Source organism: Mustela erminea, chromosome 19, assembly GCF_009829155.1.
Source record: "Mustela erminea isolate mMusErm1 chromosome 19, mMusErm1.Pri, whole genome shotgun sequence".
Taxonomy (NCBI): Eukaryota; Metazoa; Chordata; class Mammalia; order Carnivora; family Mustelidae; genus Mustela; species Mustela erminea.
The window spans coordinates 48,376,796-48,400,923 of record NC_045632.1 but is presented as its reverse complement, the minus strand read 5'-3'; the positions used below and the strand labels follow the sequence as shown (position 1 = coordinate 48,400,923).

At 51.9% G+C, this 24,128-nt stretch overlaps 1 protein-coding gene across 7 annotated transcripts in view; it reads left to right on the top strand.

Moving 5' to 3' along the window:
• Positions 1–24,128, top strand: part of LOC116578850 (pyruvate dehydrogenase phosphatase regulatory subunit, mitochondrial) — a 37,693-nt gene that overhangs the window by 2,774 nt on the left and 10,791 nt on the right. For 5 of the 7 annotated variants that reach the window (XR_004281070.1, XR_004281067.1, XR_004281068.1 and 2 more), the window contains exons 2-16: positions 4,756–5,044; positions 6,257–6,390; positions 10,763–10,844; positions 10,941–11,104; positions 11,769–11,890; positions 13,110–13,227; positions 13,938–14,087; positions 15,349–15,541; positions 16,644–16,768; positions 18,547–18,702; positions 18,882–19,015; positions 19,371–19,519; positions 19,968–20,080; positions 22,163–22,257; positions 23,591–23,680. Coding sequence is in view for 3 of the 7 variants with exons in the window: in XM_032323437.1 (XP_032179328.1) it covers positions 4,821–5,044; positions 6,257–6,390; positions 10,763–10,844; positions 10,941–11,104; positions 11,769–11,890; positions 13,110–13,227; positions 13,938–14,087; positions 15,349–15,541; positions 16,644–16,768; positions 18,547–18,702; positions 18,882–19,015; positions 19,371–19,519; positions 19,968–20,080; positions 22,163–22,257; positions 23,591–23,680 (2,049 nt within the window). In the remaining 4 variants the exon portion in view is untranslated. The remainder of the gene's footprint in view (positions 1–4,755; positions 5,045–6,256; positions 6,391–10,762; positions 10,845–10,940; positions 11,105–11,768; positions 11,891–13,109; positions 13,228–13,937; positions 14,088–15,348; positions 15,542–16,643; positions 16,769–18,546; positions 18,703–18,881; positions 19,016–19,370; positions 19,520–19,967; positions 20,081–22,162; positions 22,258–23,590; positions 23,681–24,128) is intronic. The other 2 variants (XM_032323438.1, XM_032323439.1) reach the window with 2 other exon arrangements.

Below are 24,128 nucleotides of genomic sequence, written 5' to 3'. Positions count from 1 at the left end.
CACTTCTGCGAAGGAGATTGCCTTTTCCTGAGGGCATCAGAAAGTTACTGAAGAGTTTTAAGCAGGGGCGTGAAACAAGATTTTCATTTGAGAAGACTGGCTTAGCGTCCTGTGTCAGGATTGTGGGGTGTGGGGAGAACGGGGTGTGGAAACCCTTTCAGGAAGCTTCTTCGGTAATCTGAGCACGGGTGGCCGCCTGTACTCTGGTAGCCGGAGCGGGGGGGGGGGGGTGTGGGGTGGGGGGTGGGAGAAGTTGGTCCACCTGAGGGAAATGAAGCCTGTGGAATCCTTGGTCCTTGCAGGTTGGCTGCATAGAGGAGCCAAGAGAGGAGGAGCCCAGGGTAACACCCAGGGTTCTCATATATGGAGTCACACGGGGGACACAGAAATGGAGAAGATTTGGAGATTGTGGAGGATGGGTTTCCCTGTTGGATGTGCCCATTTTGACCTCTGGGAGCCCAAGCGGACTTGCTGTTGTTCCCTTGGAGGTGCAGACGCAAATGTTGTGGCCGCTGTGGGTTGGGCCCTCGGTCACGGTAGGCAGTGAAATCCCCCAGAAAGTAGGGGACCGGGGGGAGTAACTGGTCCCAGAGCCCCATGAGGGACATGGACTCGGAAAGATGGACAAGGGAGAGCAGCCAGCAAAGACGTGGCCAGGGTAGTCGGAGTCAGGATTAAACCAGGAAAGAGGGTGTGAGTAGAAGGAGCGGTGGGCGACATGCGGTGCTTGAAGAGGACCTTATGAGGAGGGGGCCAGTGTTCCCAGAAGTTGGCAACATGAGCCTTCTGGGTGAGAGCAGCATTTCTGGCTGTTGGGGGAGGGGGTGCACAGAAGCCAAACTGCTTTGGGTTTGGGACAGACAGGAAATGGGGGGAAAAGGGACAGATCATACAGGAAGCCCTTTTCTGAAGGTATTCGTGAAGTGAAAAGACAGGTTGTGAGTTCGCATTAAGAGTCACTTCTGGCTCAGGATGCCTGGGTGGCTCAGTCAGTTAAGTGGCTGCCTTTGGCTCAGGTCAGGTCATGATTCCAGGGTCCTGGGACCCAGTCCTGCATTGGGACCTAGGCAAGGCGGGCAGCCTACTTCTTCTTCTCCCTGCTCTGCCTGCCACTCCCCCTGCCTGTGCACGCTCTCTGGCTCTGATAAATAGATAAATAAAATCTTCAAAAAAAAGAGGAACCTCTGGCTTGACCACCGGCAGACCGTGCAGTCACTGAGGGGTAAGGGAAGAAGGACACAGTCAGGCAGCAGCACTCGGGTGCAGAGCAGAGCAGCACATGGGACTGCTTATTTCGTATGGTGGGAAATCGTTGTTTTAAATTTTATTCATTTATTTGAGAGAGAGACCGCACGCAGGTGCACATGTGCCGATAAGTGGGGAAAGAGGCAGAGGGAGAGAGAATCCCTATATGGGGCTTGATCCCCTGACACTGAGACCATGACCTGGGCTGAAGCCAAGTCTGACATTCAACCAACTGAGCCACTCAGGCACCCTGATGGGAAATCATAATTGCCTTCTATGTTTGTGTTTTCCGCCAAGACCATATTTTTTATCATTTAGAATTTTTAAAGTGAAAAATCGCTACTCAAAGACATTTATGGAGGCTTTGTTCTGTTTCTTCAGTGGATTGGGAGGACTTGAACATGTGAAAACGCTGAGGGTCAGGAGGGCACCGAAGGCACATGGAGGAGGAGTTGGGTTCACGGACCTGGGTTCCTGGGGAGGAGGGGGAGGGTTCTGGGGCTCTTGCAGCCTTGAACTTTGGACCCTCTGAGGGAAGGAGAGATGGTTGCAGATGCCAGTGGGATTGTCGGTGGAGTTTCAGGGGAGGAGATGAGTGGGGTTATCTGCTTTGAAGGAAGGAGGGTGGGGGGTCCGAGGTCTGGAGAGGATCAGTGCTGCGGGTTCAGAGGCAGAACATACACAGACATCTGCCTGTGGCTGAACCCGTGATGGCCCCCGGGTTAGGCAGGGGGTAGCCACTGGCCTGAGCCATGGAGGAACTGAGTCTGTTCCAGTGTGACCAAGCTGTAATCCTTCCGAGGGGAGGGGGAGGGGGAGGGGGAGGAGGATGCTCCCCGCCGCCCCCTGGAGGCGAGCTCAGTAGAACGCGGCTGGCCAGGAAGGGGTGGCCGCTCCCTCAGAGGAGCTGCGGCTCTGTGGACACCCAGGGGAGAGGTACTGGGCGAAGGGCCAGGGCTTAACTTTGGAAAGGATCCTCTGGAGGGCACAGTGGAGAGATCTGGAGGGGAGGATGCAGGGCGGTGGGGAGGGAGGGAAGCACAGAAGTTGGTGCTGTGGCCACGAGGTTGCAGGAAGAAGCTTCTCTCTTGAGACCCTTGGGCAGGGACCAAGGGTGCGAGGAGGCCTGGTGACTACTGCGAGGCGGCCGAGTGATCGGCCCTGGTTGGGTAGGATTTGACTTGGCATGCGGTGTAGGCCTTGCTCAGTCTCTGTTCGGAGATGTTTGTGGTGGATAGGCGCCACACCTTGGCCTTGGACGAGTTGGGATTTTGGGGCCCCCGCATGCTGCTGGGCGTGCTGTCTGCCGGGGCTCTCCTCGGAAGTCCCCTCCCCCCCAACGCTGGTGACCCTGCCGTCTCCCGGCAGGTGTGTCTGCAGTTTCCTGAACCTTGAACAGGCCTCTGCTTTGCTGGGAGAGTAGTTCTCCCTGGTGACCCGATCCCATACCCTTCTGCTGCTCTGTCTGATGATGCTGGTCCCAGCCTGTGACACCCGAGGGTGCGGGATAAGCCAGGCTGGACTCCCCCACCCACCCCTGCATCTGGGAGGAGGCCTGCCGGTCCCTGAGTCTCCCTCCAGCCCGCGGCCTGTGCAGACACGGCGCACACCGTCCCTCACCACAGCTTTGGGTCCTCTCTCTCCTCTTCCAGGACCTCATTCTTTGTCACCAGCTCTCCTTCCAGACCCACCTCTTTCCCTTTTCCCGGCCCTTCCCGCCAGCAGTGAAACAGGCTCAGGGCCCGTGCCTTTAGAGACCAAGAGCCTTGCTCTGCTCCCGTTCTTGCTGCTGGCTGGTGCTCTGCTCCCTTCAGAACAGAAAGTGAAGGAACAGTCCTCACTCCCTCATCTCCTCGCTCGGGAGCTTGCTGTGGCCCCGGTTTCATCCCGAGCACTCCCCTGGGAATGCTCTTTTTGGGGACACCAAGGACCTCTGCTGTCCCAGCAGACCCTTGTCCATGGTGCTGCAGGGTCCCTCAGGCACCGTCCGTAGGGAACCGCTTTTTTTTTTTTTAAAGATTTATTTATTTATTTGAGAGACAGTGAGAGAGAGCATGAGCAAGGAGAAGGTCAGAGGGAGAAGCAGACTGCACATGGAGCTGGGAGCCCGATGCGGGACTCGATCCCAGGACTCCAGGATCATGACCTGAGCCGAAGGCAGTCGTCCAACCAACTGAGCCACCCAGGCGTCCCGGGAACCGCTTCTTAAAGCCCCTTTCCTCTCTTGGCTTCTGTGACACTACAGCCCAGGCCTCTTTCTGCCTCGCCACGGCTCCTTCTCTGTCTCTTGAACCCCGTCTGTTTGTCGATGCTGTCCGTCTCCCCAGCGCTCTGTCCTCTGCCCGGTACTTCTTCCTCTTCCCAAGCTCTGCGTGCTGGGGAGCCTCAGGGTCCTTCTTGTTCCTCAGCATGCTGGGTCTCCAGATACCCGCACTGGTCCTTGGCTTCAGGCCTGGATGTCTGGCCACTGCTGGTCCTTTCCCCGTGGATGCCCGCCAGACATCTTGCATGTAACCCCTCGGGTGGGCTGTTGGCCCGCCCGCGCCCCTTCCCAGCCTCCCTCTCGCTCACTCCCTGCCCGCCTCCCTCCCATCCCTAGCCCTTCACACTGTGGTAAGTGGCATCGGTTGCTTAACCCAGAAACTCTGCCGTCATCCTTATTTCTCCCCTTGCCCCATTTTTAACATCCCATTTGTTGGCAGTCAGTTCTGTCATTTCGCGTCCAGAACAATCCAGTTGCGGCTCTGACTCCACTGCCACCATCCTGCTCTGAGTCTCCGTGCCCTCCCTCTAGGACTACGGCGGTCGCTTTCCAGCCCTGCTTTTCCTCTCGTTCTCCAGTCCTCTCCCCACCGTGGAGCCGGACTGATCTTGGAAAAGCATATCCAATTATTTCATTCCCTGCTTCTGTATTTTCCTTTGCACTTGGAGTGGAATCCCAGCTTGTCACGATGGCATCCAAGGGCTGTGTGTCCTCGCTTTCTGCCTGCCTCTCCAGCCTTGTCGTGGGTCCCCTCCGCTGATCACGCTGTGGGCATATTGGCCTCCTTTCTGTGCTGGGACTTCTCAAGGTCTGCCCACCCCACCCCCTACCCGGGGCCTTTGCACATGCTTGTGCCTCTGTCCGGAAGATGCAGCCGGCTGATTCCTGGTCACCATCAGGTCTCTTTTCCAGTGTTCCTTGTTCCCGTCCGTCCTATTTGGCATATGACTTCAGTTATAACAGCACATTGGCTTTGCTCCTTGTTTGATTTGGGTACAGACCGCCCCTGCCGTGGGCACCCTCACAGACACTCCAACGCCCCCTTACGCTCTGTGTCTCTAATGACAGTTGCATAAAGGTGTCGTCGTCCCCTGCTGTCTCTATAGCTGGTGAAGCATCTGGAACTGCAGGGCCTCAGACACTGGCAGAAAGCGTGGCTATCTGGTCTCTGTCGCCTCCTTTCCCTTTCTCAGTAATCCTGAGCACAGAGTACGGTGGAATGAAATCTGGTTGCTTTCTCCGTCTAGTGTGAATGTCGGGGATCTCCGCCGTAGCTGAGTGAGAGCACACCTCCGAGCTGCCGACAGACGGGATGTTTTTTCGGTTGCTGTCAGTGGTCCGAAGACAAAGGCCCGGCCAAGGATGGCAGAACCGGTCGTCGGGGAGGAGCAGTGCGTCGGCCGCCGAGGCGCATTCTGTCGCCCTGCCCGCCCAGGCGCAGGTGGTCATCTGCGGTGGCGGGATCATGGGCACATCCGTGGCCTATCACCTCTCCAAGATGGGGTGGAAGGATATTGTCCTTTTGGAGCAGGGCAGGTAAGGAGCAGACACACACAGCGTGGGGCTGTGTTGCACCCACTGCTCGAGCTCCCCTCATCCCCTCCCCTCCCCTCCGAGTAACACGGGCCCAACAGTAGCCAGGCTGACTGGCACTCAGTAGCAGGAGAAGAGCCACAGAAAGGCTCCTGGACGCAGTTGTGCGATGATTATGCCCGTGTTCTTCGGCTCAGAGTGAGCTGCCCGGTTCCAGCACGGCAGGTCTCCTCAGAGGGTGTGCTTCATTTCGGGGTCATGGCGCACCTCACCGTCTTGTCCTCTCCACTGTAGTCCACAGCAACACCAGCCCTGTGGCTCGGGAGCTTCCTCTGTGAGCCGAGCCGGAAGAGGCTGTGCATCTCTGCTCCTTTCCTTCACGGGGCTCACGCACTCGAGTGCAGTGGTAAAGGGACAGAACATTCACGAAGGTCATGAAGCGTGCCCGTGCGCCTCGGCCCAGGAGGCGCGTTGCAGAGTGGGGTCCCGGTTGGATGTCATGGATCCGGCAGGTGCCACAGTGGTTAACTGAGGTTCATGCTCTGTTTCAGGCTGTTTCACTTTCCCCAGAATGTCCCCTTTCTGTGCTGTTGCCTGCCAGAAAGTGGATGACCTTTAACACGTCTGTTGTATTTATTTCTGAGTAGGCAATACATGTACACGACTCAGAATGAAAATTGTAAGAATGTACAGGGGAAAATCTGCCCCCCGCTCCAGATTCTAGCTCGAAGTTTCCCTCGGTGGAGGCAAGTTAAGTTCCTTGTGTATCATTCCAGATGCTCCCCGCTCATATGAGCGCGTCTGTATAGGTCAGCTCGGATGCGTGTACCTGGGCATTCAGAGAGCAACCCTGATGGACAGGGTTATATAACAAAATATTATACAGGGTTAAATAACAAAAATATTGTTATTTTTTCCACTTTTGTATTCAGGTTGGTAGCGCACCTTAAACAGTGTCCCTCCCCTTGCTTTGCTCGTTAGGGTTGTTCCATATTGTGGCAGAAAAGCTTTCTCTCGTTCCTTTTTCTGTGCCCGTGTGGAGTATCCTGCCGTTGAGGGGATTCTGGGCTGCTCAGTGCCACTCCTGTCGGTGGCTAGGGAGGTGGCCTCCCCCTTCCCAGCTGACAGACGACGCTGTAATGTGGGTCTCTGACCTAGCTGCTGTCACGCGGGGGGAGCGAGTCCATCTGATGGCATTTTGGATGCGTCCTGCAGGCTGGCTGCTGGCTCCACGAGGTTCTGTGCTGGCATCCTGAGCACCGCCAGGCACCTGACCATCGAGCAGAAGATGGCAGACTATTCCAACAAGCTCTACCACCAGTTAGAGCAAGAAACGGGCATCCAGACAGGTAAGCAGGTAATCCGCCGCCCGCCGGTCAGCCTGTGGCGCGGACTCCGGGGCTCCGGGCCGTCTGCGCCCGGCACCGCATCAGCCCGCGGGTTCGGTGGTCAGGACTCGAGTACCAGGCCGGCGCTGCCACTCGCCGGGGTCTTTTCCTGGCGCGAGTCTGTCAGCATGTTGCGCTGTGTCCCATTTCCCTGCCCGCCGGTCGAGGGGATCCGTCCTTACCCCGGATCCTTTCCGGAGCCTGTCATCCTCAGGATGTGAACGGCTCCCTGGGCCATTTGCTGTGACTTCACTCACTGAAGTCTATCTAGCAAGTGGCCACACGTGGCTCCTGAACGAAGCCGCCGAGGACTTGCCCCCGGTTCGGTGCGTGATGGTGACATTGCTCTGAGCCGCGGCACCTGCCTGGTTGCTCTGAAGGCTGTTTCTGACCAAAGAGCTTAAACGTAGGTTACCCGTCATGTGTGTCGTCAAGGGGAAAGACCCCAGGCAGTCGCGAGCTAAGTATGACCGGAGCAAGTAGAAGGGGAGGGCCGAGCCCCGGGACAGCCCCGCAGGGTCACAAGGTAGAGGGTGTCTGTCCGCGTGTCGTCAGGTGACGGATCGGCCAGAAGCCCAGGGGCTGATGAAACCGTTTGGTGGCCACGGGAGTTGTCCTGGGGGAGTAGCGGGGTCTAGAGCTGAAAATTCAGGACGCCCGTGTCCGTCAGGGTTGCTCTTCTGAAGACCCGCGTAATTCAGATCCCAGATGGTTCCAGGCCGATCCTGGCAAGGTTGGTAGTAGCCTGACTTGCTTGCCCGCTGAGGTGGCCCTGCCGGGGGTCGCAGCGTAAGCACCGGGGATGTCTCCTTTGCTGCCCGTTCAGCGCTTATGTGACCCGCGACATGGCTGTTGTTGGGAAGGTGAGAGTTGACGTACTCAAAGGCCGAGGGTTTTTTTTTTTTTTTTTTAAGATTTTATTTATTTATTTATTTGACAGAGAGAGATCACAAGCAGGCAGAGAGGCAGGCAGAGAGAGAGGAGGAAGCAGGCCCCCTGCTGAGCAGAGAGCCCGATGCGGGCCTCGATCCCAGGACCCTGAGATCATGACCTGAGCTGAAGGCAGCGGCTTAACCCACTGAGCCACCCAGGCGCCCTCAAAGGCCGAGGTTTTATGGCATTTCCCTTTCACAGGATTCCTACTCTGGCGAAGCGTCGCCTCGCCTGTAAATCTTGGATCAAGACTGAATGTCTGGGAACTGGGAGCGGGGGGCTGTGTTCGTGCAGAGGGGAGATGCCAGGAGAGGAGTTGGAGGAGGGGAGGGAAGAGGCCGCGGCCCTCTGCCCAGTGGATGAGCCTGGTGTCCCCGCCCCCCCCTCCCCGCAGTGTCCTCAGACTTGGCCGGGCTTCCTCTGGAGCGGCGCGGACTCAGTGAAGATAGTAAAAGGCGTCCCCGCTCCTCACCACCTCTGCTTTTGTCACGGAGGTTGGCTGCTGCGTGCAGGACAGGCGGGAGCGGGTCCCTTTTGGTTGGATTTAATTTGGGGGCAACGGGTACTTGAGTCGGGTGGGAGCAGAGTCGGAGTCAGGAGAGGGTCTGCCTTGCGGGCCCCGAGCCGGAACTGCCGACCTGCGGTCCCGGGTTCTGTTCCTCGTGCTTTGCCGAGCCCTGCATCGCTTACCTGCTTGGATGCGAGAGGAACCCGGGCCGTAGGCCTCTTGTCTGTAAGGGAAGTTCATCTCACTGGAGTTCTGGGTCATTTCCTGGAACCGCATTTTGAGCCTGGTGTCTCCCTGTTGCTTTGCAGGGCAGCAAGGAAGTCAGGCCGGGGAGGGTCCAGGGGTCACGCTAGTCTGTCACCCCCGTTGCGGTTCAGCCATGGTGCAGCGGAAAGGGGACGTGGGGTCCCCAACGGAGAATTCCGTTACCCGGCAGGATGTGCAGGGGTCAGTTGGGGGACTGGTTTTGAGCCATTAAATGAAGACACGTGACCTGTATACAAGCTGGATTTCCGGATATTACACGCTAATCCTCAGAGAGAGTGCATTTATGTGAGGGGTGTCTTTGCTCCTTTACTAATCTGACACGTCACTACTTCAAATGAGGTGGTCCATGCAGATCTTGTGTCTCCAAAGTTTGCTTTACCTTTTGTTGGTGTTTATCAGTTCATCATATGCTCTTCATGCCATCTTTTGTACCGGAAATTGTTTGGTACATGTTCATTTTTTGTTTCATTAAATGCAAAAATATTTTTAATAATCATTAAAGCGTATTATGGAAGGCTCTGTGAGGCAGCTCATGTGAATAAGTGCTTTGGGGCGCCTGGGAGGCTCAGTCTGTTAAGCATCTACCTTCAGTTTAGGGCATGGTCCCGGGGTCCTGGGATCGAGCTCTAGGTTGTGCTCCCTGCTCAGCGGGAAGCCGGCTTTGCCCTCTGCCTCTCTCTCCCACTCATGCTTGCTTGTGCTCTCTCTTACTCTTTCTCTCATAAATGAATAAAATCTAAAAAAAAAAAAAAAACAGTCTGCCTTTCATAACTGCAGAGGAGGGTGCCCCAGTATGCGCCGTTGGTTTGTCCACTTCCCATTACCTGATGTTCATAGTATCCTTTTTTGGTTGTTGGAGTGATGCAGTACAGATCCCTGTAGTTTGCATTTGTTTTCTCTTGCTGTTTCTAAAAGACAGAGTTCTAGAAGATTGATGATTTGAGCAAAAAGCGTTCGTATTTTCAACTCGGGGCCAGATCTGTCCCCGAAGGAGCTACCCGTCACCAGCAGGTGTGAGCGCGCTTACTGCCTCAGCGTCTCCTCAGTACTACATATGGGGTTTCCATTCTACTTTCTTGTTAACTAATCTCTCTGCCCAACGTGAGGCTTGAACTCATGACCCCGAGAGCAAGAGTCGCGTGCTCTATCAGCTGAGCCGGCCAGGTGCCCCACGTTGGGTATTATTTTCATTTTTACTAATATGAGAGATGGAAAAAGTTATCAGATTCCAGTTTGCATCTTTACCACTTAAATATTATTTCTTAGGTCTGTTGGCCATTTGTATTTCTTCTCTGACTTGTTTTTTAACCCACTGAGCCACCCAGGCGGCCCTCTGACTTGTTTTTTAGTATCAGATATCTACCTTCTCTTACCAAACCTGAGAAGTTCTATGTTATGGCTTCAAACCTGGGATAAAGCACGTTTTATGTCAGGAAGCTCTAGACCAAATTTTAAAAGTCCTCTGTGGGAAGACAGTGGACCGGGAGGCTTGTGAAGCAGTGACAGACTGTTGTGGCCGGTGGTTCTGTGGGGAAGAGCGCAGTTTGGCCTCATGCGTGTGCTGTGATGTGCAGCTTTGTGCACAGTGGCCCTGTCCTCCCGGGGGACTGTTTGCTAGGGAGTGGGAAGTGACTGCTAAAGCCTTGTCTGCAGGTGAGACTCCTTGTGATCAGCCCCCTCACTGGCCACGATCACCGCACTGGCCTGGTCTGTCTGCAGTTTTTAAAAAGCAGTCTCTGAAATTTAATCTCCGAACTGAGACATTCTTGTTGTGTCAGGGAAGGGCATATTTACCTGATGATTTCAAAAGAGACGAGAAATATATTTAAGAGATCCTCCTGTGCTGTCTTTTAAAAAGATGGCCTGATTGATTTAGCTTTTTCATCATCAGAACTGAGAGTGAAGTATGTTAGGGAGATTGTCACTGACCCAAGCGCGATCAAGGTTGTGTCAGGTATGCTGACTGCAAAGACCAGGAATTGACTCCGGCCAACTTGGACAGAAGGGAGTTTGTCGGAAGGCCATGGGAGCCAGTCGAGTTGGCGGAAGGCTGCCAGCTGGAGAAAGGAGCATAGAGGCTGGACCAGGGGGAACCCAGTGCAGGCAGCCCCTCAGCTGAAACAGGGCCCGTCTGGCCAGGATGCTGCTGCACCTGAGATGACCGGCCTCCAGCAGTCACCCACTTGCTCCAGACCCAGTATGCCACCCAGGAGGGTCTGTCTGTTGGGCTGACTGAGGCCACAGACCCACTGGCTGTGCTGCAGTGAGAGAGGGAGGGCCCAGCCCCTGGGCACCAGTGTTGTGAGTGGCCTGCATCGGGGTCACACTCCCACCAAAACCACAGGGAAAAAGGCTAAAAAGACTGAAGAAGGAGATGGGTTCTGGGGTACATTCCCTTTCAAAAAGCTTTGTAGCAACAGTATCTCTCATTTTTATTTTATGAGTGATTATTGAAGATGTACATGAAAATCCAACTCGATCCTCCCAAAACCCTAGCCGAGGATGTCTGGGTGGTGGTGGTGCCAGGACCCCTCACTGGTCTTCGAACTTACAGTCTAGGAGGCTTGCCCCTCTGACCCCTACGGGAGGCCTGGGCTGCTCAGTCTGGGCTGGTTTTCCTTACAGGTTACATAAGGACAGGCTCAGTCTTTCTGGCCCAAACTCAGGACCGGCTGATCTCCCTGAAGCGCATCAACTCAAGGCTGAAGTACGTATGAGGCTAGAAGCCTGTCCTGATGCTCCTGTCAGACTGACCTCTGCCAGAGGGCCATGCATATCATTGTCCCCTTGTGTTCTGCGGCAGTGTCATAGGCATCCCTTCTGAGATCATCTCTCCCAAGAAGGTCGCCGAACTTCACCCTCTCCTCAATGTGCACGACCTGGTGGGGGCCATGCATGTTCCCGAGGATGCCGTGGTGTCCTCTGCTGATGTGGCTCTTGCCCTGGCCAGTGCTGCCTCCCAAAATGGTAAGCGGGTTCCTGGGTGAGGAAGGAAGAGGTTACATAAGAAGGTGTCTCACAACTGGCAGTGACTCCAGTTCAGCTTCCGTTTCTGAGCATTGCCTCTTAGAGTGTTTGTTTGAATGTACTATTTGTTAATAAATGTTTCCTCAGGGCCATATTTTTCTTAATAAAGTTCTAAGGAACTGCTTTTAGTACTGATCAGTGCACTTCAGGCTTATGGGACTCCCCCCACCCCCAAGAACATGAGAAGCTCCAAGGTCAAAAGACACAAGTGGACTAAATCCACAGCTGGTTGTGTCCTGGGGTTGGAATGAACGAGGGGAAGACTAACCACTGTCTACGGTGTTCTCTTTGGATGAACTGATTCACGATGTGGGTGCATTAGGATTTAAGGTGCTTTATTTGAACTTTTTCTCCCCTACCCCTTTTATGATTCCTGGAATGGAGTTGTGTGCTAACGTTGTCCGCTGTTTTAAGTCTTGGAAAAGGCCCACTGATACAGTCTCAGGATGTGGTTCCTGGGAGGTTTTTTTTTTTTTTTTTTTTTTTTTAATAAATCACTGACCTGGCTTTTTCAGTGTTTCTCAGGGGTTGAGAATCTGCTACAGAGACCTTAATTCTGGGCCATTAGAGAATGGATGCATCAACTTTCTTTACCTTGGAACAGGTGTCCAGATCTATGACCGGACCAGTGTTCTTCACGTAATGGTCAAGAAAGGTCAAGTTACTGGTGTGGAGACAGATAAAGGACAGATCGAGTGCCAGTATTTTGTCAACTGTGCTGGTCAGGTAGGTGAGCAACCATACTGGGTCACTGATTTTCTCACTTCACTGTTACCTCTGGGATTTTAGGTATGGAGATGTAAGGTTAATGCAGTGATGAACTCAGCAGTCCTCAGGGATCACCTGTTCCTTGTTTGGACTAGAAACCTCAGAATTCTTTTATTCTTTTTTTTCTTTTTTTTTTTTTAGATTTTATTTATTTATTTGACAGAGAGATCACATGTAGGCAGAGAGGCAGGCAGAGAGAGAAGAGGAAGCAGGCCCCCTGACGAGCAGAAAGCCCGATGCAGGGCTCAATCCCAGGACCCTGAAATCATGACCTGAGCCAAAGGCAGAGGCTTTAGCCCACTGAGCCACCCAGACACCCCAGAATTCTTTTTTTTTTTTTAAATATTTTTATTTTTATTTATTTAACAGACAGAGATCACAAGTAGGCAGACAGGCAGGCAGAGAGAGGGGAGGGGGAGAAGCAGGCTCCCTGCTGAGCAGAGAGGCTGATGCGGGGCTTGATCCCAGGACCCTGGGATCATGACCTGAACCGAAGGCAGAGGCTTTAACCCACTGAGCCACCCAGGCGCCCCCAGAATTCTTTTATTCTAAATCAGAGGCCTCCAGCCAGTCCTCAGAGAGGAGCACCAGTGGTGACCTTTTCCTCCCGCCACCCTGGGTTAATTGGTGCCAGGAAGTCTGCGAAATGGTCGGGCATTGACAGAAATCCTTGGCGTTGGGTCTCCTTTGGTGTTTCATTTCATCCTGCCACCCAGCAAATAAAGCACAGGGCTATTTTTTGTGTCGGGAGTGTGGATTCGGTTCAGAACACTAAGCTGCTCCTACTTTTAAGGCAGATTGGTTCCTTGCCTTCCACTCTACAATCTTCAGAGGACCTGGGGTGCTTTTTGCCTTGTGAACGTCACATATGACGGTATCTGGGATTTGTAGGTATCAGGCGTTTTGTTACAAGGGCATCACTTGCCCCCCAATGAGCTCCTTTTACGAGTTGCTAAATCTCTCGTTCTTTGGTCTAAAAATAATTGTTATGGTTTAAAAAGGACCGTGTTGCTCCCCGCCCACATAACTAAAGCAGGCTGCACCTTGGCTTCCCACACCTGACCTTGGGGCAAGTACACACACAGGCCACTTGAAATTAAGCTCTGGCAAGCGGCTGAACATGCTCATTTGTCTTTCTTTCCTCTTCCCACCCACAAATCAATCTGTCCGTTTGTAGTGGGCATACGAGCTGGGTCTGTCCAACGAGGAGCCGGTTAGTATCCCGTTACATGCCTGCGAACACTTCTACCTTCTGACTCGCCCCTTGGAGACCCCTCTGCAGAGCAACACACCAAGTGAGGACTTACACTTTGTTTTTAATCTTGTTTCCTTGCCACTGTCCTGTCCTCTGAAAAGGAAGACTTTCTCCTCAGGATAGTGCTCGGAAGAGCCTCGTCTCTTCTGGAGCGTGTTACGGGGAAGCCGACCCAGTTCTACCTTTTCTCTAAGGACTTTTTATGAAAGGATGGACAAAATGGGCATTCCACCGAAGCAATTTTTTGGTTGGTTGATTTTGTAAGCTGATTGCAGCCCCACACAGAGGTCCAGGCCAAGAATATTTGCAATGTAACCTGGAGTTTTTGACAGGAATGGCGTACACTATAGAGGGCTTCTAGGTGAGCTCCAGTCCGGTTGCTCCATGGCCCCGAGTGCCACAGGAGAGTGCTTGACATCATCTGGAAGGTCTCGACCCTGAGAATGGGCTTATGGTCCCCTTATTCTGCTAGGCTTTTCCTGCAGCACTGCAGCAGTGCCGTAGTTTGGTTGCGAGCCCGGGTCAGAGCTTCTGGGTAACTGATCAGAGAAGCGGTGTCCCCTGTGACTCTGAGAGGGGCAGGTCCTCCCCCATGACCTCGAAAGGTCTGCATTCCCTGGATGCTCTTTGGCTAATATAGCTAATATAGCTAATAATGGGTGTCTGGGTTCTGCTTTTTCTGTGCATTTAGAGAGCTGGCCTACCTCTAAACCTTCTATCCCCCACTCCCTTGTTGTTTCTCTTCCTCAGCTATTGTGGATGCTGACGGAAGGATTTATATCCGGAACTGGCAGGGTGGCATCTTGTCTGGGGGCTTTGAGAAGAACCCGAAGCCCATCTTCACTGAGGGCAAGAACCAGCTGGAGATTCAGAATCTGCAGGAAGACTGGGATCACTTTGGTGCGCAAACTAGGGGGTAACTGTAATGCCCCGTGTTGTCTAAGATGCTGTCTTTCTGAAAGCATTTTTCAAGAAGAGTTCATTCTTCGATCTTTGTAACAGCCCCATGAGGTGTTCACAGAGGATAGCCTACGGAGTTTGCCTGGTCTAAGGCTGTGCTTACAGGGTAGCAGTTTCTGGGGACAAAGATCTTAGTTAAGGGACTTCTGGCCTATTACTATACCTAAAACAACTGCTAAAATTCTAGGCTAGGAGGAAACCTTTTTGTAGGCAGCTTGGAAAATTAAATTTTTAGAAAGCAGAATCTTTTTGTTAATGTAGTCTTTTAGACTTTTTTTTTTAAAGATTTTATTTATTTATTTGACAGAGACACAGCGAGAGAGGGAACACAAGCAGGGGGAGTGGGAGAGGGAGAAGCAGGCTTCCCTCTGAGCAGGGAGCCCAATTCAGGACTCGATCCCAGGACCCTCAGATCATGACCTGAGCCAAAGGCAGACGCGTAATGACTGAGCCACCCAGGTGTCCCTTTTAGCTGGTTTTTGTTTTTATTGAAGAAGAATTGACCTATGAATCTGTATTAGTTTCAGGTGTATATCACAGTGATTCAGTATTTATATGCCCCTTGATTTTGTAATTTTTTAATTTCCTTACTAAAAAGAAATACAGATAGTTAATACAGCCCTATGGCCCAGATTCCAAAGATATGGTGTATAATGTAGAGTTTCCCCTTCCACCCTTAATAGACTTCTTTTTTTTAAATAAACTTTTTATTATGGGAGATTTCAGACTTTTAAAAGTGCAGAGAATAGTATAGAGAACCCTCTGTGTACCCACCAGCCAGCTGCAGTCTGGTTTCATCTGTTGCCACTGTCCCCCTGGAGTAATTCCCAGATGCCGGGCTGACTTGCCAACAGGCTGGTGACCTGTCTTTTGTAGCTGTTCCAGTTTGGGAAATCCTTGCTTTTCCCCAACTACCAGTCCCTTGGCGATCTTACTTGTCCTTCTGTGTGTTGTGTGCCCTTCCACAGCTCCTTGCCTTTCTAACGAGTGTCTTTTTTCTCTGTCTTTATGCCAGGCACTTCGTAGGTTTGTCCCTTAACTCCAGCATGGTTTCTGCTTTCTGACTCGGGCCATTTGGCTCTTCTGAGAAAGCCTCCTTCAGGAGGTTCTCTGTGATACGAGGGAGTCGGGAAGCAGGAGTTGGAAGGTTTTGAATCCCCTAAAGCTGAGGACCGTGTTTGGGTTTGTTTTCACGGTTCAGAGCCCCTGCTGAGTTCCCTCCTGCGTCGCATGCCCGACCTGGAGACCCTGGAGATCCTGAAGTTGGTGAACTGCCCTGAGACCTTCACCCCGGACATGAGGTGCATCATGGGGGAGTCTCCTTCGGTGAGGGGCTACTTCGTCCTGGCGGGAATGAACTCTGCCGGCCTTTCGTTCGGTGGAGGGGCTGGGAGGTAAGTCTTCCTTGCTCTGCCCCCGTTTGCCGGGCGCTTCCTTCCTGCAGTCACTTGTTGCTCCTGTGGCTCGTCACGGGGGTAGGCAGTGTGGCATGTTAACAGTGAGGAGGTAGCTGTGATCGGAGAGTTGTGCCCTAAAGTCATCACTGTGGCATATTCCGGAAGTGTCACTGTGCATAGTGGTCGCGAACTCTTTGGAATTAGTCTTGGAGCCTGTGAGATGTACTTTTGGGCTCCTGCAGTGGTTACAAATGTTGATCCTTCGAGTGCATTTGAGTTTGGAAACCGTAAGTGCTGTGAGACAGAGGATCATGCTGAGTAATACAAGTCTTTTGAAAAAATTACATACTAATTAAAAGCAGCCAGTCAGAAAGGACAAACACTGTGTGGTTGAACTTCTCTGAGCTCCTTGGAGTGCCGGGGCGGCTGGCAGGCTGGGGCAGCGGAGTGGAGGGGGCCGCGGGCTGCGCGGAGGGAGTTTCAGTTTGGGAAGTTGAAGAGTTCAGGAGGTGGTGGCGGTGGCGGCCACCCGGCACTGTCGAAGTACGTACTGCCCCTGAACCTCACACAGGAAAACGATTAAGGTGTTCAATTTTATGTTCTGTTTTGTTCTATGTTCTGCTATGTTCTGTGTATTTTAGCACATTAAATTTCTGAATTTTTTTATTGATCTGAATTTTTTATTGATGAGGCCATTTTTCTTGAGTGACTTGTAGAATGGCTCTGAAAACAGGGAAGAGGAGTTACCCAAAGTGGTTGGAGCTGAGATATGGTCAGATAGCTGTATAACCTCCAAGGGTTTTCCAGGAAAAAACCACTGGATGGATAAATTAGAGTACATCTCTACTTTTGTCTTTTTTCACAGATGTGGCTTGTCTTATAGCACTTTCTAGGGAATCTTACTAGAGTTAAAATTCTCACAGTGGTTTTGAGAGCAGTAGATGGATCATATTTGTTTGTTCAGAAAAGTTAAGGGATTTGCCCACAATTTCTCAACCGGTCTGTGACAAGACGGGCTGTTTCTGTTGGCTGTTGCTTCCGCGTACAGTTAGGAGAGTTTCCCATGGGAGGTATAGCAACTTCCCCCACGTCTAAACAGGTACCTCGCTGAATGGATGGTGCACGGTTCCCCATCAGAAAACATCTGGGAACTGGACTTGAAGCGTTTCGGAGCCCTCCAGAGCAGCCGCACCTTTCTGCGTCACCGGGTCATGGAAGTCATGCGTGAGTGGAGCTTGGTCCCGGCAGTGCCTTGTTGAAGGTGTCTGCCCTGGGGCCTGCTTGATCATTCTGAGGGGCAGTTGTTTAATAACTTCTGATGTCTGGTTGAGGCATTAGGCCCTGGGTGATATTTACAGAACCTTCTCTTTAGTATATTGTCTTTTATTTACCTCTGGGAATAGGAAAGAATAGGGCTTCCATGCGGATTCCTAGTGTCATCTGCTTTCCACGGCGCCTGCCAAGCTCCCATGCCAGGTGAATGCTCTCGCTCCCTCCTTGATCTTTGAGACCATGATTTGGTCAGGCAGAGAATTTGCCACATTATTCTCAAAGCTTCAGGTTTCTCTGAGTGATTTTTGTCATTAACTGTTACATGCTAGCAAGATAGGAGACCACTTCTCATGTAAATATAAAACATACGCTTCTGTTCTCCTTGGTCTTCCCTCCAGCTTTGAAGGCCTCTTCCTTTTAACTTGTTACTGTACCTTGTCTCTGATTTATTTTCTAGTAAACCCTCAGGGTCAGCTTTTGTATCAGAAACTGAACCAAATCAGACTGTCATTTCACTGTCCTATACTGAGGAACTATTATTCTGAGAGTTTGCCAAAATATTCCTAAATATTTGGGGCATATTTATACTCACAGCCAAGTTTCTGCACTGGCTCTGAGCACCAGTCTTGATTAACAGTGAACTGTTGATTAAGTAGTGGTGGGGGTCGGGGGCCCATTCACAATGAGGCCTTTGGTTAAGCATTAGCATCTATGTGCTCACTTCTTGCCTGTGGCAGAGAACTGTCTGTGGGAGACAGAAGGCCTGGGTGGCCACTAAGATTCTTTAATTTTAGCAGAGATTTTGGTTAAAATGATGAACTGCCTTAAGTCCTGATTTTCCCAGCTGTAGTTTCTTTAGAACCTGTGCAAATTGTAATGGAGCTTTAGTTTCTCCTTGATGACGTGACACTTCTGGTGGCCACCTCCGATTCTCACATGACAGGAATCGCAGGCACAATAGAAAGTGGGGAAGCTAAGTAGGACCTTAAATGTGAGAGGGGACTGAAACATCGTCACAAGTTAAGGCAACCAGCGTGGGTCCCTTCTCTGCATTTCTCAGCCTCCTCTGTAGCCCGCTGTCCCTCTTGTGTGGCATGCCACGAGGTCAGGTTTTCTCTGTGCTGCGACTTGAGCTCACACTCTTGCTGGCTGTTTTCACATCTTGCTGTCGGAGATTAGACACTAGGAGACATGAATTCTGACCTTGGCTTTGTTATGTGACTACGTCACTGGGCCAGGGCTCTGCAACCTGTCCTACATCACAGCCACCAAATCAGGGTATACTCTGTGCCCTTTCACTTCGAAAGCGGGTCAGATGTTAGAGAGAGGTGTCTGTAGCAGTTCTGAGGGCTCAGCAACTCTGGCCCCATAAAGCAGCACACGCCGTGTGTTCACACGTTGTTGCCTGTTGTTGCCTGCTGTGTGCTGTGGCGATGCAGCCTTCCTCTCTGCTGGGGAAATCGGACCTTCCTCCCATTGACTCTGCCTGCGGATTCGAACCTGGAGGTGTTCTGCGGCTCACAGCTGTGTAACTGTGAGAGAGGAGCGTGGCTTCTGCAGCATTCCTCTTTCTTTGGGAGCCGGCCTGTTGCACTGGGCACTGGTCCATATTAGGCCCTGTTAGCCCACAGAGCGTGCTCTTGTGCATAGGAGCAAGTCCTGAACCTCGTGCATGCTGTGTTCTCCGCCCTGTGGTTTGGGCTGGCAGAGACTGTCCTTATCTGTTCCAGCTCTGCTGTACGATCTGAAGGTTCCCCGTTGGGACTTCCAGACCGGGAGGCAGTTACGCACCTCCCCTCTCTATGACCGGCTGGATGCACAAGGAGCCAGGTGGATGGAGAAACATGGATTTGAGAGGCCCAAGTACTTTGTGCCACCGGACAAGGGTAAGAAGGCCAGTTTTCATTTTTGTTCCTTTTTTGTCCTGGGCGCCAATAAAACCCATTTAAAATGTGTTACAGCTAGAACATGCTCCTAGAGGAGTAAACAAAATCTGTCACGCTCTACTAAGCTCCACGCAATATAAATCTCTTCTCTTTTTCTTTTGTTGTTTTCTGGTCCACAGACCTCCTGGCATTGGAGCAGAGCAAGACGTTCTATAAGCCAGACTGGTTTGAAATTGTGGAGTCTGAGGTCAAGTGCTGTAAGGAAGCTGTGTGCGTCATTGACATGTCTTCTTTCACAAAGTTTGAAATAACAGTAAGTGCTTGGGAACCAAAAGAAGAGATTAGGAACCTTTGCGTATTCGTTAAATGCCCCGTTTTTCATCTGTCACTTTAAAACTGCTTCTCTAAGAACTCTGGTATATCTTAGTGTGTTAGCTGTATTATAGCATTTCTCTAAATTTTGAGCTGTTTCTGGGTTGTAATTCGCTTGCCGAGGCCCACTTACCATCGGAATCGAGCTAGCTTTCTCCGGAGCTTCTGGCCGGTGGAGTAAAACCACAGGCATCGTTGCTGGGGGATGATGAGGGGAATCTCCTCAGCAGGTCACAGTGTTACCCGGCCACAGGCTTTCATGCTCACGCTCTCTGCTTTGTTCCCTAACCCGGCAGTCCACCGGGGACCAGGCCCTGGAAGTCCTTCAGTACCTCTTCTCCAACGACTTGGACGTGCCTGTGGGCCACATCGTGCACACCGGCATGCTCAACCAGGGCGGGGGCTATGAGAACGACTGCAGTGTCGCACGCCTGAGCAAGCGCAGGTGAGGCCCACGTCCCCCACCGCCCCCCACGGCCCCCTGACTCCATGCGGGGAGCCGAGCGCCCGGCCCTGGGCTCCAGGAAACCAGCTTACACCCAGGACACAGATTTTAGACATTCCTGGCCTGGTCATTGGCAGTGCAGTACAGACAGAAATCACAAGGGAAGGAAAAGAAACCCCCAGATTAATAAAATTCTCTGTGAACAGAGGAGTCACCCTAGGGGCAGAGATGGTCGCTTACCATAGTCGGTCTTGTATGCTGTCTTGGCACCGACAGGAAGCCCGGGTCTTGTTTTGTGCTTACTCGGTAGATCCTGGGCTTGGGCACTGCTGGCCCTCTCTGAAAGCTAGGTCTTCTGCTCATGGGTTGCTTTGAAATGAGTTAACCTGCCTGCTTCCTGAGCCTTTCTCAGCTGCCTGGCTTTGATTACTCTCTGTCTCCCTCTCAGTTTCTTCATGATTTCTCCCACCGACCAGCAGGTCCACTGTTGGGCCTGGCTTAAGAAACACATGCCGGAAGACAGCAACCTGCTTCTTGAGGACGTCACCTGGAAATACACCGGTAGGCGGGCCCTCTGGGGTCAGCTGTGCAGGGAAAGGCCAGCCTGTCCAGATGTGTCTTCTCCATTTGCCTTCTTTCTATTTGACATTCAGAAATGGGGATCAGAGTCAGAGGCGTGCAGGAGGCTCTCTGGGCGCACAGCGTCGCTCTCTGATACCCAGGTTTTTGTCAGTGCGGTGTGCACTGAGTCGTGCTTTAGTTGTGGTTTGTTTTGTTTGTTGTTGTATCCCTACGGCCAGCATGGAGGAGTGCAGATATTGCTTAAATGAATGAGTAAATCATTTGAATAGTATTTTTTTTAAAGATTTTATTTATTTATTTGACAGAGAGTGAGAGAGGGAACATAAGCAGGGGGAGCGGAAGAGGGAGAAGCAGGCTTCCTGCTGAGCAAGGATCCCAGCGTGGGGCTCGTTCCCAGGACCCTGGGATCATGTCCTCAGCCAAAAGCAGATGCTTAACAACTGAGCCACCAGGGACGCCAATAGGTTTTTTTTTCTTTTCTTTTTTTTTTTAAAGATTCTCTGTGTCTATCTATTTGACAGGGCGCCTGGGTGGCACAGTTGGTTGGGCATCTGACTTGATTCCATCTCAAGTCATGATCTCAGGGTTGTAAGATCAAGCCCTACGTGAGGCTCATTGTGGAGTCTGCTTGAGATTCTCTCTCTCCCTCTGCCCCTCCTCCCCATCATGTGCTCGCACACTCTCTAAAAGAAATACATTTTCCTTTAAAAGATTTATCAGGAGCACCTGGGTGGCTCAGTCATTAAGCGTCTGCCTTGTGCTCAGGTCACGATCCCAGGGTCCTGGGATCGAGCCCCACATCAGGCTTCCTGCTCAGCGAGAAGCCTGCTTCTCCCTCTCCCACTCCCCCTACTTGTGCTTCCCTCTCACTGTGTCTCTCTGTCAAATAAATCAATTTTTTAAAAAAAGATTTTATTTATTTATCAGCAGACTCCATGCTGAGCGCTGAGCTCAACATGGGACCTGATCCCATGACCCTGAGTTTGTTACCTGAGATAAAATCAAGAGTCGGATGCCCAACCCACTGCATCACTCAGGTGTCCTGAACGGTATTTTTAAATTTATTGCTGATGTATTATTCTCCTCAGAATTTCCTGTTATCTTTTTTAAGTGAGTGAATAATTTTTGAGGATGACTTAATTTTTTTTAAGATTTTATTTATTTATTTGACAGAGAAGCAGTGAGAGAGGGAGCATAAGCAGGGGGAATGGGAGAGGGAGAAGCAGGCTTCCCACAGAGCAGGGAGCCCGATGCGGGACTCAATCCCAGGACCCAAGATCATGACCTGAGCTGAAGGCAGACACTCAGCTGACTGAGCCACGCAGGCTCCCCAAGGATGACTTAATTGTCTCCTCCTGAGCAGTCCTGCGGGGGAGCAGCCCCTCCTTCTACCTGCTCATTCTAGGTTTAATGCCTGCCAACCCCCCATTTAACTGACACCCGCCCCTCGTCCCCAGCAGACCCTCGTTGACAATTCATAGCAGCTTTTCCTTCTTGCTTCCAGACTGGCAGACTGTAGAACTGGAGTTGTATTCTAGCCCCTGAGGGTGGTTGGTGTGTGGTTCCCACAGGCTGCTGTCACATGATGGACTCCAGGCTGGTTGGGCAGCTCTCCTCAGGGCTGTCCTCCTGGTGCAGATCGGGGATTGGGCTCCTCCCGTCACGTAGCAGCCTGGGAAAAGGGAGGCAGTGGGAACTGTGCGGCCAGTTCATGGCCAGGCCTGGCAGTGGGCACCTGTCGTCAGCCAGGACGTGGTCTCACGATCCCAGTGTCCCTGCAGAGGCGGCCGTGGGTTGTTTCCCAGCGCAGCCGGGCAGAGGAAGCAGCTCGCTGGGCGCTGTTGCCAGCAGTCAGTAGCTGCCTGTAGCAGCCTGTCAGGAGGGGTGTGTTTGTCAGAATGGAGGGACTCTCTCTCTGTCCATCCTTGGGTTGCCTGAGCAAAGGGTTGCTGTCGTGGTCTCAATGCCCAGGCCTGGCAGCAAGGGATCAAGTCCAAAACAGACTTTTCTCTTTGGCCCCGCTGTCACCTGGACTGGTGTCTCTCGCTCCTTTCCATTTAGCCCTCAATCTGATCGGTCCTCGAGCTGTGGATGTGCTGTCTGAGCTGTCCTATGCCCCTATGACTCCGGACCACTTCCCAAGTCTGTTTTGCAAGGTGGGTGCTAATACAGTTTTAGTTGTTAAGTGGGTTGTTAAGGGAATACTTGTTTTATAGTGATGGCAATTACATGTTCTTACTACAGCAATTGATGCCCACAAAAGGTGTTATGGTTTTCATTAAGCAAACAAAATGACTCAGTAAATTCATTTATTTTTCACCCTGCCAGGTCTCCTTATTCAGTAAGCATTAGGCTATCTTTGAAAGTGGATTTAACTTCTCTCAGTATCAGCCCTATATATTTATTGCTTTATGTAGCAGTGGCTTAAATTTTCTAAGTTAGAGCATTATTACACAGATGCCAAAAATGCTGGTTAAGGTCAGGTCCGCATTCTCTGTGCTTCCCCTTCCCCTTCACAGAGTAACTTCTGTCTGTGCAGTATCTCTGGGTGAGCAGCTTCTGTAAGTTCCTTATGTTTGGCAACAGTAGCCACTGATAACTAAGTAAAACAAGTGGGAACTGAATGCTGGTAAATGAGGTCTAAACGGACCAGTGGTTTGGTGACCTGTAACCAACAGCCGTGGGACAGTTACTCATAGAGGCTCCTCGAAATTTGGACCCAAGCTGGGATCCAGCTGCTGACTGTACAGTTTTCCTTTTCCTCCGCGGCAGAATGGAAGCAACGGAAAGCTCACGCCATTAGCCGTTAGCAGGCCCTTCCCTGCAGGGCTTGCTTCCTGACGAGTGGTCCATGTGCATGAGCCTGCGGAGCAGCGTGTCCTCTTGGGCTCCCTGGGGGAGTAGCTTGCTTCACTGCCATCTGGGACTTAGCACTTTCCCTGATAGGAACAACAATGGTGCCAGAGGGTCGTTAGGTAACTAAGGTTCCATAAACACATTCTGAGGGTGAGAAGCCCAGCCTCTGACCCGAGTAGCAGGTGCACCACGTTCTGTGGTCATCGGGTGCCCTCTTGTGGGGCAGGTGCCCAGGACTTGGCTGCCAGATCCCCTGGAGAAGACATTGACCCGGTCTTCATCACTCAAGAGGCCCCTGACTACAACCAATCCTCAGCAGGGCTTTGTGCAAAGAAATGTTTCTTGCTTGTAAAGACTTTGCCTCCACTTCCCACCAGCAGCTTGGCTGGCCCTCCTGCAGTGGCGACACTCCTGAGAAGAGAGATTGTTGCGACTCTGCTCCATTCCTGGTGACCCCAGTACTTGCAAACAGACTACTTGGAGGATGAATTTTTCATTCACATGTGCGCCTTGTCGAATCAGAGGTGCAGAGCTAACGAGAGGGGCTCACCTCAGGTGTTCGTCGCTCCACAAGCGCCGGGTGCCCAGGACCTCTGAAGTGCCCGTGCTCAACCGCTCCCTCTGCTTCCACAGGAGATGAGCGTGGGCTACGCGAACGGGATCCGGGTGATGAGCATGACGCACACGGGAGAGCCGGGATTCATGCTATATATCCCCATAGAGGTGAGCCTCCCGGGGAAGGTGCCGGCTTCTCCACGCCGGCTGGGCACTGGCAGGGCTAGAGAGCGTTTCCAGCTGGGCCTTGGGAACTGAGGTAGGCTGCAGTGGAGGGACTTCAACATTTGAACTAAGATATTTACTTTTTTGAAGAGGAAATACATTTACATGGTTTAAAAATCAAAACCTAGGGGCGCCTGGGTGGCTCAGTGGGTTAAAGCCTCTGCCTTCGGCTCAGGTCATGATCTCAGGGTCCTGGGATCAAGCCCCAAATCGGGCTCTCTGCTCAGCAGGGAGCCTGCTTCCCCCTCTCTGCCTGCCTCTCTGCCTACTTGTGATCTCTGTCAAATAAATAGATAAAATCTTTACAAATTAAAAAAAAAAAATCAAAACCTATAGGAAGGATTTAGTGCCACCTGAGCAGTTCCCAGCAACCACTAGTGACCAGCTATTT